The sequence below is a fragment of the Nothobranchius furzeri genome, chromosome 5, assembly GCF_043380555.1.
Source record: "Nothobranchius furzeri strain GRZ-AD chromosome 5, NfurGRZ-RIMD1, whole genome shotgun sequence".
Classification (NCBI taxonomy): domain Eukaryota; kingdom Metazoa; phylum Chordata; class Actinopteri; order Cyprinodontiformes; family Nothobranchiidae; genus Nothobranchius; species Nothobranchius furzeri.
The window spans coordinates 12,103,404-12,121,653 of NC_091745.1; the positions used below are offsets into that span (position 1 = coordinate 12,103,404).

Consider the following 18,250-nt stretch of genomic DNA (forward strand, 5'->3'; position numbering starts at 1 on the left):
GTGTTGAGTTGGCGTCCGGTTTCTCCTACATATGTTTTATTGTAGAGTCTGCATGGGGTTTCGTATATGACTACACACTTATGTCCTGCTGATATCTTCACCTTTTGGTGTACTGTTCTGTTTCTAACTGTTGTGTGTGTTTTGTTGGTGTGTTTATGTTGTGTTTTCTCATTGTTGCTCTTATTTTTTCTGTAATGCATTTAATGCAAGGAAGAGTCATCACTGGTCTCTTGTTTTTCAGGATTTCAGTTTATTTGTTTGGGTTGTTCTTTTCTTTCTGTTGTTGTTTGTTGTTGTTTATTGCTCATGTCGGGTATCCGCAGGTCTTTAAATCATTTTGTATATGTTGGTTTTCTTGTTTACGGTCTCATTCTTCTGTTATGTTCGCTCGGTGATACAATGTTCTGATCACTGGCATTTTATGTATAGTAGGATGTTCCGATGTCCATAATAAATATTGGTCTGTGTGTGTTTATATTCAGTAGCCCGTCTTTTAGTCTGCTTATTTTCAGGTCTATAAATGTTATGCTGCCTTTTATTTCTTCATCATTTGTACATTTTATGTCGTCTGTGTCGCCTATGTTGTTCAGGTGTCCTGTTAGTGTCTCTGCTTGTCCTTTTGATAAGATTTCTAGTACGTCAGCTACGCAGGGCTTTCGTAATATTATTCAGCAATTGCCCCCCACACACACACAGTGTGTGTGTGTGTGGGGGGGGGGGGGGGGGGGCAGTGGCTATGGCTTTTTGTTCTAAGTCCTTCATGAAAAGGGAGCTTCTCACCAATGATCTAGATATAGATATATATGATTTGTTTTTGTTACAAAACACGCAATTAACTTAGAATATGTGACTTTTGTTAAATTTATTTATTTAATTTTTAAAATAAAAATTAAAAACACTGGGGAAAACTGGGGGAGGCGGCGCCCTATCACCCCCTAGTGGCCAGCCGCCACTGCTGGGGATCGAATCCTGATTGGATCATTTTTTTATATCCGCCACAGATCTCTCTAAAAAACTCAGCATTGACGGCTTCAGCAACGCTGTGCCACTCTGTGGATTTTCTCTTATTTGTTTTGCAAAAGCACTTCCTTTCATTTCTCCACCTCACCCACAGGTACCTCAACTTCTGCTTGTGAAATAGCGTTTCCTTGATCTGCGGTCGTGATCGAAATGCTGCAACAGCCGGCTTATGTATGTGCATGTGATCCACAAGGCACTTTGCATTGACTATTTATGGCATTAAGTGGGCGTGGTGAGGGCGGGATGTGACTAAAAAGCAGCTGAAATAGTCTCAGATTTATGAAGCGGAGATTGCGTGCAGCTGTGCGTACTCCATGTTTGATAGATCACAAACCTACTTGGCGTAAGTACTTTTTTTTTTTTGCTGAGCTTAAGTACGGTTTTAGTAAGGATTCTACGCAATGTATGATAAATGAGACCCCTGATGATTTAGTTGATTTCTTTTGCCATATAGTATGTCGGTGTACCTATGCAGTCTACTGTAGGTCTAAGTGGAGTGTTCTGTTTGTGTATTTTTGGGGTTCCATAGTTTCACCAGACTTCATCGGCGAGGAGAGCGCGGGCAGCAGAGGGTGACACCGTCCTCTGCTGCCCACGAATAAATGGAGGCGAGCTCTGAAGAAGACTGCAGGAGTAGTCGTAACTTCAGAAAAAAAGATGGTAAAACAACCCTTTTCTGTGTTAAAAAAAAGAACCAAATAATGCAGTTTTAGGTCACTTAAATATCTGAATTAAAAATATAAAAGGTTTTATCTAAAATCTTAAAATATACATTGTATAGAAACTCTCTAAGTCTGAATGTGTTGAAAGACTCCAGATGAAAACTGCAGGTGATGTCCATCGAGGTCACAAAATTAATAAAATAAAATCTTTTTCAGGTGAAGGCAGAAGAGTTAAGAGTTTGCCCTGTAACTGGAGGGTTGCAGGTTCATGACCCATTCATTCTGTCACAATCATTGTGTCCTTGGGCAAGACACTTAACCTGCCTTGCCTGCTGGTGGAGGTCAAAGGGACCGGTGGTGCCTGTTTACGGCAGCCTTACCTGTATCTGTCAGTGCACCCCAGAGCAGCTGTAGCTACACGGCTCATCACCATTAGTGTGTAAATGTGTGTGTGCATGGGTGGATGACCGATGTTTTGTAAAGTGGCTTGGGGACAGAGGGGTAAGGAGCTATATAAATACAGGCCCTTGACCATATTTGGACTTCATGAGTAAAAACTGAAAGAAGTTCTGAAAATTAATGACTGATGGGTCTTAAAATACTGTAAAAAATGACATAAAAGTAACCTGTTATGTCTAAAAATGACAAAAACCCACTGACATCGTGGCACTGAGCACGCTCACTTCAATTAAACTACACTGCTCTTCATTGAATCAAGTGAAGTCTGGTGCCCGGAATAACAGTCAGGGAAGAAGATTACCTGTCGGACGAAGCTGTTGGAGGTGGTATCGGAGGAGGTGCTTCCATCGGAGCGCTTAAATCGGCTCTTCCTCTTGGCGTACTTTCCCTGGAAAGTTGGAGGTGAGCGGGGTGGGAGGGTTTGGAAAAACAGGGAGTGAAACAGAGAAAATATTGAGTGATATTTTATTTAAAAACTTGCTTTTCTGGTGATCTTGACAGTCAATAACATTTGGAAGTGTTTGTAAATGCTTCTGAAGATGATCAGGGAGTCAGAATGAGTTGGAAATAAGGAGGCAAGAGTCCCAGACCACAGAGGAAGTCCGCCAAAGACAGTGTGCCCAGAGCGTTCATTAGGATCCTCCTTTACTCCTCATTTTTTATGGTTTGATGCAAACTCTGATGCTGTAATCGGATTGGCAGACCTCAGGCGAATGGCCTATCGGGGCTGGGTCCACATCGTCATGGTTACGCACGCAGACTAATGAAATTTGTTGATAATCAGGAGATTGGCTGTTTAAACACGAAGAGAAAATAGCTGGTGAAGAATAAACACAACGACCAAAGACATTCCTTTTTTCATGTGGGGGTATAGCTCAGTGGTAGAGCATTTGACTGCAGATCAAGAGGTCTCTGGTTCAAATCCAGATGCCCCCTTATTTTCCAACAACACTGTGAACAAAACAGCTGCTGCGTTACATGTCACAACGCCCGACTAATGTATATTTTATCATGTTTACAAAAGTCCCCTGCACCTACTGCGACTCATGCACAGATCTGACACATTAAAAACCCAGGAAGCTAAACAGTGAGCAACGCTTTTAGCATTCGTAATGCATCCTTCCTATCTTCTCCTCCTCACAGGCGCATTCCTAAACCCTGTTTGGATTATTACTCACCCCGAGAACTCATTTTATTACACAACTTGTTGCATGTGCTTTCTAACAGCAAAGCGGTCAACTCCTACTTGCGTGCATGAAGATGTCAACAATCAGCCTAGAAACTCCCCTAACTAACGTCTCTTTGATGCTGCTCTCAGAATAGCAGATTAGATAGTGACAGATTAACAGCCACAGCCATAAAAATGATCCCCTGCTCAGGAGTTTATCACTGACACATGATGTTGAACGAGCACATGAATGAGGCAGTCACGCTGTCCTTAAAACAAACACGACCTGCTACACCAACTGGTGCAAACTCAAAGACACGCTCGGCCAAGGGGTTTCCAGCGTGGACAGATGAAAGACAAGCACATCTGTTGTGCAGTTTTCTGTAATTCTTAATCTGGCTCAAGCCTCCTGCAGCAGGACGAAGACGAGCAACAGACAGACAGACAGAAATACTGTAGAACACAGGGATTTTTAAACATTTTTAAAGAAACACAAGATGAAAACATGTAAAGCATAGAATACTGAAACAGTGTCTGTTTCAGTTAGACTGCAAAACACGTCTATTTGCAGAGGTTTTAAGCTGTCTGATTAAACTTTAACAAACAGCATTTTGCTGATATTTGACTTCATCCACATTGACTGATGCTGGAGTTTGTAGTCAAGAGAACAAAAATATGAATCCTTCATTTTAGCTGTTGTTTTGTTTGCCAGTGAAAATGGAAAAAAGTGTCAGATTTCCAGCACAAACAACGGGGTGGGGGGGGGGGGGGGGGGGGGGACTCCTGTTTAAATAACGGCAGCAGACATCCAGGTCATTTTCCACCACCACTTTGTTTTGTGAATTGTTGCTTTTCACCAGTGCATGCAACTGTTTTATTATTATTAGATTTCTCAGCTCCACTTGTTCTCTAATCCAACAGTTGTCAACGCGTCTGACCCACAACGTTACACTGGCAATGATAAAAAGCTAAATAAAGCAGCTTCTGCTCATTTGGGACTTCTTAAAGAAATGTATTAGCTTTTTCATCAATTTTTAGGAATTAGGATTTTTGGAGATCATCTCAACACCATCTCAAAATGTTAAGAACCGTTTTTGACCTACAGCAGAGTCCCCACACCAGCGTTAGGCCCACTGAAAAGCCTTATTTACCTCAGCGTTTGCACTAAATCATACATTTGTAATGCTTTTATTCTTTCATTAATGAATGTTTTGTTGATCATATGTTTTGTCACTGATAATTTAACATCTTCAGTCTTGCTCTAGGGTTGTTATCTATATGTAAAATAATTATTAGTTGTTTCATTATATTGCAGGTTTTCAGCTTTGTTGTCCTGACGGTGTTGTTAGTAAAATAACACATGCTGAAGCCTTCTTAGCTAGGTCACTTTTGAAAAACATCTCATTAGTTTTTATCTGGTTAACATTAAATCTGGTTGAAAATCATTCTCCAAAATATTTTTGCATAAATAAAAGCAGATATAGTTCCCCTTGTCCTAAGGTAAAAGTGCATAATGGTAGGATCATTTGAAAAAATGAAGAACTTCACTGGTCATTTCAATTAGCAATGACATACTCTAGAAATCAGACACAGGTCTACTATGAAACCAACAAAGTAAAAGTATCATAAGAAACCCAATACATAAACATTCAGCCATTGTTTTTGTTCACAAATCTCCAAATCAGCTGATATGCTGCAGCTACTTTAGAAACAACAGAAACTTTAACAACCAAAAGCTGAATAATTAAGGTTCAAACTAAACAAATGAGCCAATAAGAAAAGATTTAGATCACACAGATAAATTATATTTATAAACAGATAATCCAGCTGGAGATGATGCATTGTCACCAAATATATTGACAATGGCAATGTTAGATGTTCCACTGGACTGGCAGACCAGGGTGGTGGTCCAAAAGGTAGACCGCAGGGTGTGTTCCAAATACAGGGGGATCTCACTTCTGAGCCTCCCTGGTAAGGTCCATTCAGGGGTTCTGGAGAGAAGGGCCTGTCGGATTGTCAAATCTTGGATTCAGGAGGAGCAATGTGGTTTTCGTCCTAGCCGTGGAACACTGGACCAGGTTGGGGGGGGGGTCCTGGAGGGTGCGTTGGACTTCTCCCAACCAATCTACGTGTGTTTGTAGATTTGGAGAAAGTGTTCAACCGCGTCCCTCGGGGGAGCCCTGTGGGGGGTACTCTGGGAGTATGGGGTACCAGGCCCCTTAATACGGGCTGTTAGGAAAACTGTACCGACCGATGTGGTCCTACTGGCTTCATCAGACTGTGATCTCCAGTTTTAATTTTCTCTGCAGGATATCTGGACTCTCCCTTAGAGAAAGGGTGAGACGTTCAGTCATCCGGGAGGGGCTCGGGTAGACCAGTTGTTCCTCCATATCAAGAGAAGCCAGTTGAGGCGGTTTGGACATCTGGACGCCTCCTTGGTGAGGTTTTCCGGGCACGTCCAACCGGGAGGAGACCTAAAGGAAGACCAAGGACACGCTGGAGGGACTAGGTCTCTCGGCTGGCCAGGGAACGCCTTAGGATTCCCTGGAGGAGCTGGTCCAAGTGGCTGGAGAGAGGGAAGTCTGGGCCTCTCTGCTTAGGCTGCTGCCTCCGCGACCCGACTTCAGATAAGCGAAAGAAAATGAATGGATGGATAGATGGATGTTAGATGAGATGTCACAGCTAAACAAACCTTTAAGGACTCAATCTAGAATAAACAAACAAATAAGACAATATATGGAGAGTGAACGGACGAGTAAAGCCTGATTCATGCTTAAGCAAAGGCACATTTGCCCCCTCACCCCCCCCCCCCCCCCCCCCACCTCCGCCACTGCTGCAGCGTAGAATCAACTCTGTATTCAGACTGGCCCGACTGTTGCAAAGAAATTATCCACCAGGACAGCAGGAGGCGCATTCCTAACTTATTGGCCTGAGTTTTGAAGAAATTCTCCACCAAAACAACAGAGGGCGCTGTCCTATGCAGGTGTGCATACTCTTGAAGTGACGTGTCTGCCCTACTACTACCGTAAATCCTCTAATACAGGCCCGGGCCTGTATTTGACTCAAGCTCATCAAGCTCCAGGCCTTTATTGGAAGGAGGACCAGAGGCAGGCCTCAATTTCTATTTGAGCAAAATGAACTAATGGTTCGCTGGAGTTTTTGACAATTAAAATTGTGCCCACATTTTCAAAGTTAAACACATTTCTTTTAACAACGGTAGTTTCTGCTTCAGCCCTCTCCCCCCTCCCCCTGCGCAGCGGCCGCAAACTCACTGATGCACCTGCAGCCTCTCGGAGTTCCTGCTGCTCTAAACATTAAAATAATTATTTCATTTTCTGTTCCTCACTTCTGATGACCTTCAATGGTGTCTGTTTGTTGCAACCAGCAGGTACAAAAACTAACTTGTTTTTATTTGACTATTTTTCTGTCCTGTATCTGTTTATTATCTTCCTGCATCTCCTCTCAATCCTAAAGAAAAACTGCTACCTGGGTTCATATATATTCACCTCATGAGTTACCTTTGAACTGCAGTTCTAAAAGATCTACCGACCGCAAAAGCAGCGGAGTGCTCCCGGCCACATCAGTGATCGGTGCGTCACCGAGGACAAAACAGGTGATGCGCCCCGGTCCGCAGCAGCGAAACGCATCAGACACAAGTAAAAGAATAAAAGACAGAAAACATCAAAGGAAATGAGCCGACATGAATGATCGCGTGTTAAATTAGTTTTTGAGGTGGTGACACCTGATTTGATAATGTTACTGTGGCCGTGCTCAGGACGCAGATGTGTGGAGCGCGTCAACAATCAGAGCATTGCATGCGCAAGCTGGTTAAGGTTAGGATGGGGGTGAGGGGAAGGTTAAATTGCAAGAGGGTAAACGTCACAATTTGGTTAAATGTCCGTTTTACGGCGGGTCTCAGTACCGACGCTCTGGTACAGCGCGTTGCCTCCCGACGCGCAGGAGCTTGTCACCTGCTGACAGCAGGCTGCTGTCTTTTCCGTGGACTGCATCTTGCCGGTCATTATCACGTGACAGCGACTAGTCGATGACAGGCATAAAAAGTCACTATAGAGCGGTGAAGTCGACTAGTGACTAGTTCATACAACCCCTGCTACTGCTCCCCAGAGTGTTCTGCAGCATAATCAGCACGTTCTCTTTGAACTTGATATTAAATTTTCGCCTCCTCTTCGTCTCCGCACGGTTAAAGTTACCCTCGCGGTCTATCACTGGCAAATCAAAAGTGAAACGGATAACACAGCCGCCCCCGTACTTGCTTGTTTCCACATTCCACCCGGCCACAATAAAAACACGGCCATTATTCACCTCCGCCGACTCCGACCAAAATATGATACCCAGCAGTTAATTAAATACAGGCTAATATTAGAGGATTTACGGTATTTACTATTTGCGACGCGAAAAGATGGGCGACACAGAGCGAAGCAGGAGCTGCTTGAGCTAGAAGAACAACATGTTATGGTCTGCGTCCTGCGTCTCCCTCATGTGTCTCCTTGTCTGCATCCCTCCTCATGTGCCTCCTTGTGTTCCCCAGACCACTCCAGGTTTTTTCCCCTTAGGTGTTCCCCCCAGGTTTCAGCGTCCCGGTGTCTCCCCAACCCCCTCCAGGCTCTCTAGGTTTCCCTTACGTTTTTCCTTAGACACCTTTTATCATTAGTCTTCTGTTAAGTGTTTTATCTAGTCTGTTTTCTCCCTCTAGTTCATTTTGCGCCCTTCCCCATTTTTAGGTCTGGTTTCCTCCCCTGCTTCGTTGTGCTCTTCCTTTGTTTATTGGTCTCACCTGTGCACAATTCCCTACTCACCTAGCCCTTGATATAACCTTCAGTGTGGTTGTTGGTCCATTGTTTGTGTCAGCGTTTGCTCATCCCCTCTCTAGGTATTTTGACGTTCTCTAGGTCTCTTGTGTTTTTGGATGTTCCCAGGGTTTTGACTCTTGGTTTTTTTGGATTTTTGGTTTTTGGCTTCCAGCCCTTTGAATTTACCCCTAAATAAAGGATTTTTTACGTTTTCACTACTCCTGCCTTGTGTCATCCTGTGTCTGCATCTTGGGTCCTAACCTCCCCCAACTCACAGCGTGACACAACAACTATTATTAGAAAGAGCACAGCGAGAACGAGTCTTCAGGACTGTGTAAACACTCGTGCTGTTTACATTTTTTAAGGTAAGCTACGTCGTGCCGGAAATGACGTTGGGTTGTTTGGCTGACCAATAACAGACGCCCATGCATACAACGCCGCTGTCCGATGTTTAGAAAATAGAGCTCGACTCCAACCGACATTCCAACACGACCCAACACTGTTGGATCGCCCATACGACGCCACATCATGGCGATCCAACAGATCCGACATGCTGGAGCAATGTCAGTATGAATCAGCCTTAAGGAAGGATCTCTGATTCCTGTCAGGAAAGGGCGGAGAAAGGGTGTGGAGGCTTCCTGTTGGTAAACATCCTCTCAGATAAGTGCATAATTAAAGAGGCTGCATGATGAGGTGGTAAAACACTGACAAGGAATTTTTCTGCTTTTACAGGAGAATCCTCTGTCATTCTGCTCAGAGATTCACCTGCAATCTGATTGCGGTCAGCAGACAGGATCTTTAATCTGAGACACGCCCAGTTCTGAATTCAAGCAAGTTCTCCACCCACAAGTCATTTCTATTTCTCACATCATCTCTTTCCAGATGTTCTAGTTTTATTTTCTCTGTTTGTCGTAGTTATAAATGCATAAAAACAGTGTAACTTTTTGCACGTCAACATGAGAGCTGTGTGACTGATGGGAGGTGTCATACACACATAAAAACACTCAGAAAGCCACGCTGCCTGCACCAGGAGGTCGTCCATCTGTTTCTCACTGCTCCCTCTCAGCTGATAAAAGATCTGATTTCTAAAAGCAGACATGAAGAGGTGAGATGGCGAGAGTGAGCGGGACACTCACAGAAGATGTGGAAGAAGCTGAGGGATGAGAGGGAGCTGGGAAGAGTGGGAGTAAAGAGGAGAGAGCAGGACTTGGCATGGTTTAAAACGCTGGTTGTCTGTGATGAGCTGGTTTTTCTTCTCTAGAGACACAATGACTGATCTCAGTGTGGGTGTGTTTGTTCTAGATATTTTCATCTTAATTTAAAAAACATCACTTTAAAGAGTCATGACTAAACATGCCCACTGTTTAACAACCAAACCATCAGCGCTTCAATGAACCTTTCAACAGACCAGTGTCATTAAAGCATGGCAAATAAAAATAGAAAAAACAGGATGATTTGGTGTATACTTTAATGGGCAAACTGGGCTATAATATATACATACATACATACATACATATATATATATATATATATATATATATATATATATATATATATATATATATATATATATACGTGTGTATATATACATATACATATATATATATATATATATATATATATATATATATGTATATATATATATATACATACATATATATACATATATATATATATATATACATATACATATATATACATATATATACATATATATATGTATATATACACACGTATATATATATATATATATATATATATGGTAAATGGTAAATGGCCTGTATTTGATATAGCGCCTTCTAGAGTCCTGGAACCCCCCAAGGCGCTTTCCAACGCAATCAGTCATTCACCCATTCACACACACATTCACACACTGGTGGGGATGAGCTACAATGTAGCCACAGCTGCCCTGGGGCGCACTGACAGAGGCGAGGCTGCCGAGCACTGGCGCCACCGGTCTCTCCGACCACCACCAGCAGGCAAGGTGGGTTAAGTGTCTTGCCCAAGGACACAATGACAGCGACAGACTGAGCGGGGCTCAAACCTGCAACCTTCCGATTGCGGGGCGAGCACTTAACTCCTGTGCCACCGTCGCCCACATATACACATATATATATGTGTGTATATATATATATATATATATATATATATATATATATATATATATATATATATATATATATATATGTATATATACATAACATATATATACATATATACATATATATATACATATGTGTGTGTATATATATATATATATATATATATATATATATATATCCAAATTAGTTTTAATATAAATTTTGCCCACTTTTTCAGCAGTTTTACTTTCTCAGTTAAGTGTTTCTTTTACTATCTTCATCATTATTATTATTACTCACATTTTTATTAATACACCTCCTGTTTATTATTTATTTTGGCTAGTTAAGTTTAGTGCATGCTTCAGTAAAACATACAGACAAGAATCCTCATTAATTATCTTTAAACAGTTGCAGATTACAGTAATTCCCTAAATGCTTACCATGCCGATCAGATGTGTAGCCTAAAGGATTTTAATCATTTACTCAGATCAACAACTCGTTGGACGTCTACGTGGTACATTCCGGTTAATTTGTGTTAGACAACAGGCGTTTCATTTGTGCTTAAAGCGCCAACAGACTTGCTGTTTCCTACGTACAAAATGATCGACTATAAAACAACAAACCCCATTTCTCTATTAGAAAATAAAAGCGCAGCTGTAACGCGCGCGCACAAGCAGCAGACCGAAGAACAACCTGTTAATCTCCGGAATGGAGCATCATCAACGTGTAAACAGTGAAAAGAGGCGATAGGTGACATGTCTCTGTGGTTCTTACCTGTGGATGGTGGTCGATCATGCCCATGGGGATCTCCTGGTTGGGGGTCGAAGGCGTCCTGGACATACTATTACTTTTCTGTACCATTTGATTTCAGTTTCGAGGAATCTCTTTCAGTCTTGTTAATTTATGACGGTGCTGATAGTCGCATCTTTTTTATTTTACTTACTTTATCTTTTTATTTCTCGTCTAGGGAAGGAGGAAAAGCCGCTGATGTTTCTGAGCTGGTTGGTTAAATAATGGCAACAGCTGCCTTCCTCCAGCCTTCAGCTACTGTCACCAAGTACCGACAGGCTGGGAGGGCTCCGCACCGACGCAAGAGCGTTTCCGGTTACAGAATAAGAGTTTTTAATATAATAATAATAATAATAATAATAATAATAATTATTATTATTATTATTATTATTATTATTATTATTATTATTATTATTATTATTATTATTATTATTATTATTATTACAATGATGAAAATTCTACACCAAAATTCAAACCACAGTGTTCCCAGTTGCCCTGCATGTTTTTTTTGTTTGTTTTTTGCCATGTTTATCAATCTTTAATACGTGGAAATCGAATAAAACTTATTACACAGCATCATGGACAGAATTACAATGAGGGTGAATGAATGTTAATAACGAGCTACCCAAAGAGACATTTGAGACTGAAAATCCAGATCCAAACAAGCACCTTGAGAAGCAGAGTGTGCTTTTATTTTGAAGGCAACATCCTCCAACTACTGCCGTGCTTGTGTTTTTCATCCCTCTTGACGCCCTCTCTGTTCCTGTGTGCGCTCATCAGCCTCCAGCTGGAAGCCGAGGTCCACGCCCCAGTGAAGAGACCCCACCTTTACGGTGATGAGTGATGAGACCGCAGCAGAGCTCCATGACAGGCTGGAGGTGTTCAGACCTCCCCAGAGTCCCGCGGGGCTGCCTGTAAAACAGAAGGAACCATCTCAGCCTGTCCTTAGTTTTCTCCTGGATCAGAGTCTGAAGAGGCTGAGTGAGACTACCCAGAGACCCTGCTCCATTTGTGACCTAAGGTTGACCCCAGAGTAGGAGTGTTGACGTCACACCAGAGACAAACACGTGTAAAGATTCATTTCAGCTTTACCTTTCATGAATTTTGTGTTTTCCCATTTTTAATTTTTAAAAATGATTCAGTTTGAGAACAATAATTGCGTAAAATATTTTAAGGTAACAGAATTCATGCTGAACTTTAATTTAGTTTCCTTTCACATTAAACTGAGCAGAACTGTACTAATCTGTATATTCACTTTTCCTAATAATAGCTAGAATATATATATATATATATATATATATATATATATATATATATATATATATATATATATATATATATGTATATATACATACATACATAAGCATAAAAGGCATTTCCTGCCGTTTGGCCACAAAGAACAGTCATAAATAATGGTGGAGCCGTCAGAGCCGGATTAACGCAAAGGCAAAGTAGGCACGTGCCTAGGGCCTGATTGGCTGGATGGGGCCCAGACAGAGGGACAAAATTAAAAATAAATAAATCAAAAATAAAATGTACAAATGTCCTATGATAGAATTTGTAGATAGGACTCATATCTACAGTTTATTTCAATATTTTTTAATTAACTAAAAATAGTGACAATGTTTATCTTGAACATAGACCGTTACATTAGCTACGTCACATTAACGCCAGCCCATGACTGTAGCTTACAACTTGGGCGCCACCTAATTAAGGGCGTCGGTGAAGCGGTCAGAGTCAGAGCGGGACACAACAAAGCTAGCAGGAGTTTTTGAGTAGGCTAACTTTCACGATGCTTTCAGGTGCGTCAAAATGTAAAAAGAAAAAAAATGAAGAGGAACAAAAGACGAGACAGCGGGGAGCTTTACAGAAGTTTCTGTCGAGCTGCTCGGGCAGCCGGCCGACAGCTGTGAACCTGCGATAGGTCAGCAGAGCCAAAGGCCGGGCCCGAGCCAGACCCGGAGGAGACACGACCCGAAGATGTGGCGGGAAATGCGGCGTAAGACGCTGTTGCGCTAACGCCGTCACAGAAGGACGAACTGGAAGAACAGCAGCCAGCCAGAAGTGAGCCCAATGTAGTTTTGCAGCAGGAGCCTCTAGACCCAGAAAGGGTGTTAACAAGCTTCATCTGATCCTGCAGTGGTACCAAACTGATGACAGGATGCGTGAGTACTTTGCACTAAACCATCCCTCTCAAAATATTGGATATTTCTCTGCATCACAGAGGAAATCTGGAGACATAAACCGAAGCTCAACCAAGGAACATTTCTTTAGACGTGTTTCTGCTGTGACTGAGGCCCTGTGATGCTGGAAGGTTGAAGATTATCCCGGAGTGGAGCATGCTAAATGGTTTCCTTGGTAAGTGTTGCTGGTTTTATTAATTATTTTTCAAATAATTTTATTAATGTTCAAATAGCATAACAAACAATAAGTTCACACTCAAAAAATGCAGCCTGCCTAGTGTAGTCCATTTATTTAATTCAGCTCTGGGAGCCGTGACCCTGAAGATGTCTTCTAAATCATGCTGAGCTGAACTAGAGTTATAACTAGGAAGGATTTTACATATGGGAGCACTGTTTCATCATTTCAACGGCCAACGCTCTGACCGCAGCTCACTCAGCCGACGAGGGTATCCTCGGCCTAGTCCTCTTCTGTACTTTTTTATTTGTATCAATTTTTTTAAATGGCAACTTTCACTGTTTAGTTCCTGTAACAGAAAATGTGTTGATTTTAACTTCACACAAAAATTTTCATTATTAATTCCAGTAAATCTTTATCTGAATGTTATTTCAATTTAAAAACATTTTCTACATGTGTCTAATGTGTTAAACTGACTCCACTGAGTCTGATTCGGGTCATTCATTAACTCCCAACACCAACAAGGTGAGATTGACCAGTTAAACCCAGAGGAGCTATTTTTCAATAACTCTGACGCTTGTCATCGAGATGTTTGTCCATGATGTCGATCTCAGAGTTGCTGGTTTGGCCCGAACACCCACCACATCACCCTCTGCTGCTCCAGAGCATTTTTCCAGTAAACCAGTGGGAGGAAGCTTTTGCACCAAGTTTTTACTCTTTGAAAGGGAAACAGCAAATCATCTTCTGGGTGTAATACGAGTCCCTATGACTTTCCTGCAGAAAACGTAATATTCTAGAAGAAAAATGGCCTTTCAGGCGGTTCTCCGCTTGTTTGCTCACCGTCTCATCTCTCTCTGTTGTAGCCTAAAGTAGGTGAGTGGTGTGAGTCAGTGCTGACCATCTCTGGTTTACAGCATCACCTTTAACATATATTTTCTAGTGGTTTTGGACTAAATCCATGTTGTACCCTCTCCTTCTTGTGTAATTTCATTCCTTTTCCAAATGTGGTTTCTTTCTTGGAGCATTCCGTTAATGATTTTTGCTAGTTCATAAATGCAAACAAAACACTTTCTCAGCAGCGATTTATAGAAAATGACGCTGTAAAACAGCCCGCTTCAGGTTACACGTTGTTTTCAATAAACTGCGGCTCAGAAATTGCTTAGTCTCGCTCCTATTTCTTCTTCTCGTTGAAGTTCTACCTTTCGGATCCAACCACCAAAATAGGATTTTTTGGACGTTTTACAAGTGGTCATAAACTTTTGGTCAAGACTGTATAAAAACATTGTAGAAACATAAATATTCTGCTGTCTGATCCAAAGGGCCTTCTGCTGCTCACGGTTTAATAATCCGTTCAACATGACAGCAAGTTTTACTGACTTTCCATCTGACTCTCATTACGATTGCTGTGACTGAGTGAGAAACACAGATGTCATATTTATCTGTGTCTTATTTTCACCGATCTTTTTGGCCTGGAACGGGGAGGGTTGGCTCGCTAAACTTTCTTTCCTCATTGCAAAACTGGTCCAGACAACTGACCTGGACCAATCACGGGAATTTTTGGTACCCATTTGTTGTAGGCCCACAAATGTGTGGAGCAGTATGGCCATAGGGTCAAGTGGGTGCTCGCTGCAGAACCACAAAGGCGGAGCTGCACCAGAGTCAGCCCCGCCCATTCCATCAGAGTCAGTCCAATTCCTTCCAGTTGTCAGACTTGATAACATTCTGGAACCAAAGAGGGTGTTATAGCTAAAAAATGCAAGATTGAGGACGGAGTTAATTGAACAGTTTTTGTAAAGGTTCCATATAATTAAAAATCTAACTTTTGGAACTTTTTACCATGTTATATTGTCATTTCCTCATAAGAAACGCGCCAAAGCCATTTTTGGCCTCATTCATGCATTTTCCTCCCATCTCAGCTTCAATTTGGTCTCCTCCCCCGAAGCGGGTCTGGTCTTGGTTCTCAAATCTGGATATTCTGTGAATTTTCTGACAAATTATTTCTGAAATGACTTCTATTGAGACACTGCCAAAAAACCATACATTCCAGCTCCAAAGACACACTGGGTAGCACAATCAAATGTAACGCCACCTACTTTTCATCAGATGTAGTGGTGAAGTGGTTATGGAGTCAGGTTGACACGCAGTTTTGCGCAGGTTTGCCTCCCAGTAGCGGAAGTAGTAGGTAATTTACAACCCCTTTTCTTCATTTCTAGCTGCACTTGCCAGTACCATGTTTACCACAATTTACTGGTATACCGTTTAACATATAATGACTAATGTGTTTATTTATTTATTTATTGGTTTATTTAGCCAGTGTGAGTCCATTTGTGAGCAGAGTTTCAACTAAAATGCTGTTTAAGAACGACCAAATTCAAAGAACTTTTAGAGACATAAATATTTTGCTGAAAATAAACATTACAACTAAAATATAAACAAATTAAATGTTTCAGCTGGATAAATGGATTGCTGACGACCCCACTGAGAATCGAACCAGCATCAGGGGAGAGGAAAGCTAAATTCAGTTCTTATGATCTTGCCACTGGACTACCAGAACCCAATCATCAGTATTACATGCTGTTGTATCACAGTTTTGTTAGAGCGGCTGTGGGCAGATATTCGCTGAAAGAAACCTTTTTATTTCGAGATATATTCAGGCTTTGTCATGTAGCAAGTTATATTTATCTTGTTTAATTGGAGCATAGAACACAGCATTAACGACTGTAAACTAGTAACAGCCTTAATTCATGTGGGTCAGGTTAGTTTGCGATAAAGTTGAAAAACAAAAACGGAAGTCAGTGGGCTAGGCTGAGTTTACATGAATGGGCGGGGCTGACTCTGGTGCAGCTCCACCTTCTGGTGCAGCTCCGCCTTTGTGGTTCTGCAGCGAGCACCCTCTCCATAGGGTTAGGGTTAGTGGCTTGTGGAGCCTAATGGTAAGCATTTCTTTTTTGTCTTTAGCTCTGAAGACTATTTACTGCAGCATAAAAATACTGATAGTTGCACAAAATTCATTTATAAAACTGTGGATGAGTAGTTTAATCCCGCCTGCCGACGTGAGAGCCCAAACTGCAATGGAGACCATCGCCTGAACTTGCAGACCAATACCAGTATATACGCTGGTCCTCAATAACCCACTCTGCGCCATCCCGAACCCAGCTGAGGCTTTAGTTACCATGGTGACCTTAATGAGCCACTGGCAGTAGCAGTAACATTCACATTCATTTTATGTTTATTTATTTGGCAGATGTTTTCATCCAAAGTGACATACACTTGTTAACCTGACCTCCAAGAGGAAACCCTCGCATGGGGAGAACATGCAACTCCACGCAGCAAGACCACAGCTGGGTTTTGAACTGGCAACCTCCATGCTGTGAGGTAACAGTGCTAACAACTGCGCCACCACGCAGCCCAAGACTTTGATCTTTTTTACTTCATTCATCAAAATAAACATTTTATCTAGGCTTAAACAATTAGAAGGCTGATATTTAACTTTTAGGCTGAATCTGTGGTGCCTTTCATGAAGTAATAGTTCAGTACTTATTTAAAGTAATGCTTTTGATCAAATATACATTCATGAAGGAATGTCAGCCAATGAATTGCTTTCAGTTTTATTGAAGACATATGGATCCTTGAACAGTACTGAATTTCATGTGGAAGAATCTGTTGGATGTTTTAAATCTTTTGTCCGTGTGTTAGTACAGTAATTTGTAGCTTAAACTTCTAACAGAACGAAACCATATCAGTGATGTTCATAAGGAACTGTCCTCCTGGGCCTACGTTATGTCAGCATTAAACCAGCAGTCTCTTGAAATCTGTTCATTTCTCTTGATGGATGAGACATCACTGTTGAACGCTTTGTCAGGCAAGAATGATTCAATTCTGGATTATATGAGGTAAAAAAAAAGTCACACAAGAGGTCCTTACGCACCCACACTGTAACTGTGCAGCATCGCCATGGTGACCGGATGCTGCTCTGGGGGTCGAGGATTCAGCAATAGCATCCATAATTGGTAGCTGGTCAAATGGCAATGTATCAGGTGGTTATTTTTGCAAGAGTCTTCATAAGTACCCTCCTGCTACACCAACACACTGCTTCCCCTTCCACCTCTTAATAGAGGACACTCAAAGACATGAAACCAGGTTTTATTTTTACTCTCTTTTAACGTTTTAAATAGTTGTTGAAGTTCTTTGATTTCTGACTCTGCAGAGCTGCACGTTTCGGACACTGTTGTTGAGCTGGACGCAATACCTTTAATGTAATGTTTTTTGTTAGCTGACTTTCACACATTGTAATGGCTGAAATTAACACTGAATCACTCTGGATTGAGATTGTGTGAAGACGTTTCTGCTTTTCTCACTGTTTCAGCAATCTGTCACTGATTTTCTGTTTTCCCCTTCTTTTTCCACACAACTATGTGTTTTACAGAAAACGCACCCAGAATAGATAGATGGATAATAACACATAGGGAAAAAAAGGCATTTTGAAAATGGTGACATATTTGATAAACAAACACTTCTATTCCACACAAAGTATAAATTACATACAAATGTTAAATGCATGTGCTGCTGGAGATACAGTGAGGTATTTCTGAAAATTTTACATTTAGAATCAGAATCAGGTTTATTGCCATTGTCAGTGAACAAACAATTCACAAACTAGGAACTTGCTTCGGTACTAATGTGCTACATATGACATGAATAATAAGATTAAAAATAGAATGAAATAGAATAAAATATAATTAAAAAAACTAGAATAAAACTTTCAGCTTTAAAAAAGGCAGGTAATGGTAACATGGCAGATAACGTGACTTTGTGTCGAGTACAGAAGACGAGCATGGTTGTGTGTTTATAATCTATTCAAAAGTCTAACGGCAGTTGGAAAGAAGCTGTTCTTATGGCGGG

At 41.4% G+C, this 18,250-nt stretch overlaps 1 protein-coding gene and 1 non-coding gene across 4 annotated transcripts in view; one reads left to right on the forward strand and one right to left on the reverse strand.

The window, feature by feature from the left end:
• The window catches only part of cacnb1 (calcium channel, voltage-dependent, beta 1 subunit), a 67,000-nt gene extending 55,802 nt beyond the window's left edge, over positions 1–11,198 (reverse strand). For all 3 annotated transcript variants that reach the window (XM_054740254.2, XM_054740252.2, XM_070551431.1), the window contains exons 1-2: positions 10,976–11,198; positions 2,443–2,529 (exon numbers count right to left, since the gene is read on the reverse strand). In XM_054740254.2, the coding sequence (XP_054596229.1) occupies positions 2,443–2,529; positions 10,976–11,062 (174 nt within the window). In that variant the 5' untranslated portion in view covers positions 11,063–11,198. The remainder of the gene's footprint in view (positions 1–2,442; positions 2,530–10,975) is intronic.
• trnac-gca (transfer RNA cysteine (anticodon GCA)) lies at positions 3,006–3,077 on the forward strand. Its single transcript has one exon. It is a non-coding gene; the product is annotated as a tRNA-Cys (tRNA).
• Positions 11,199–18,250: the final 7,052 nt, after the last annotated feature.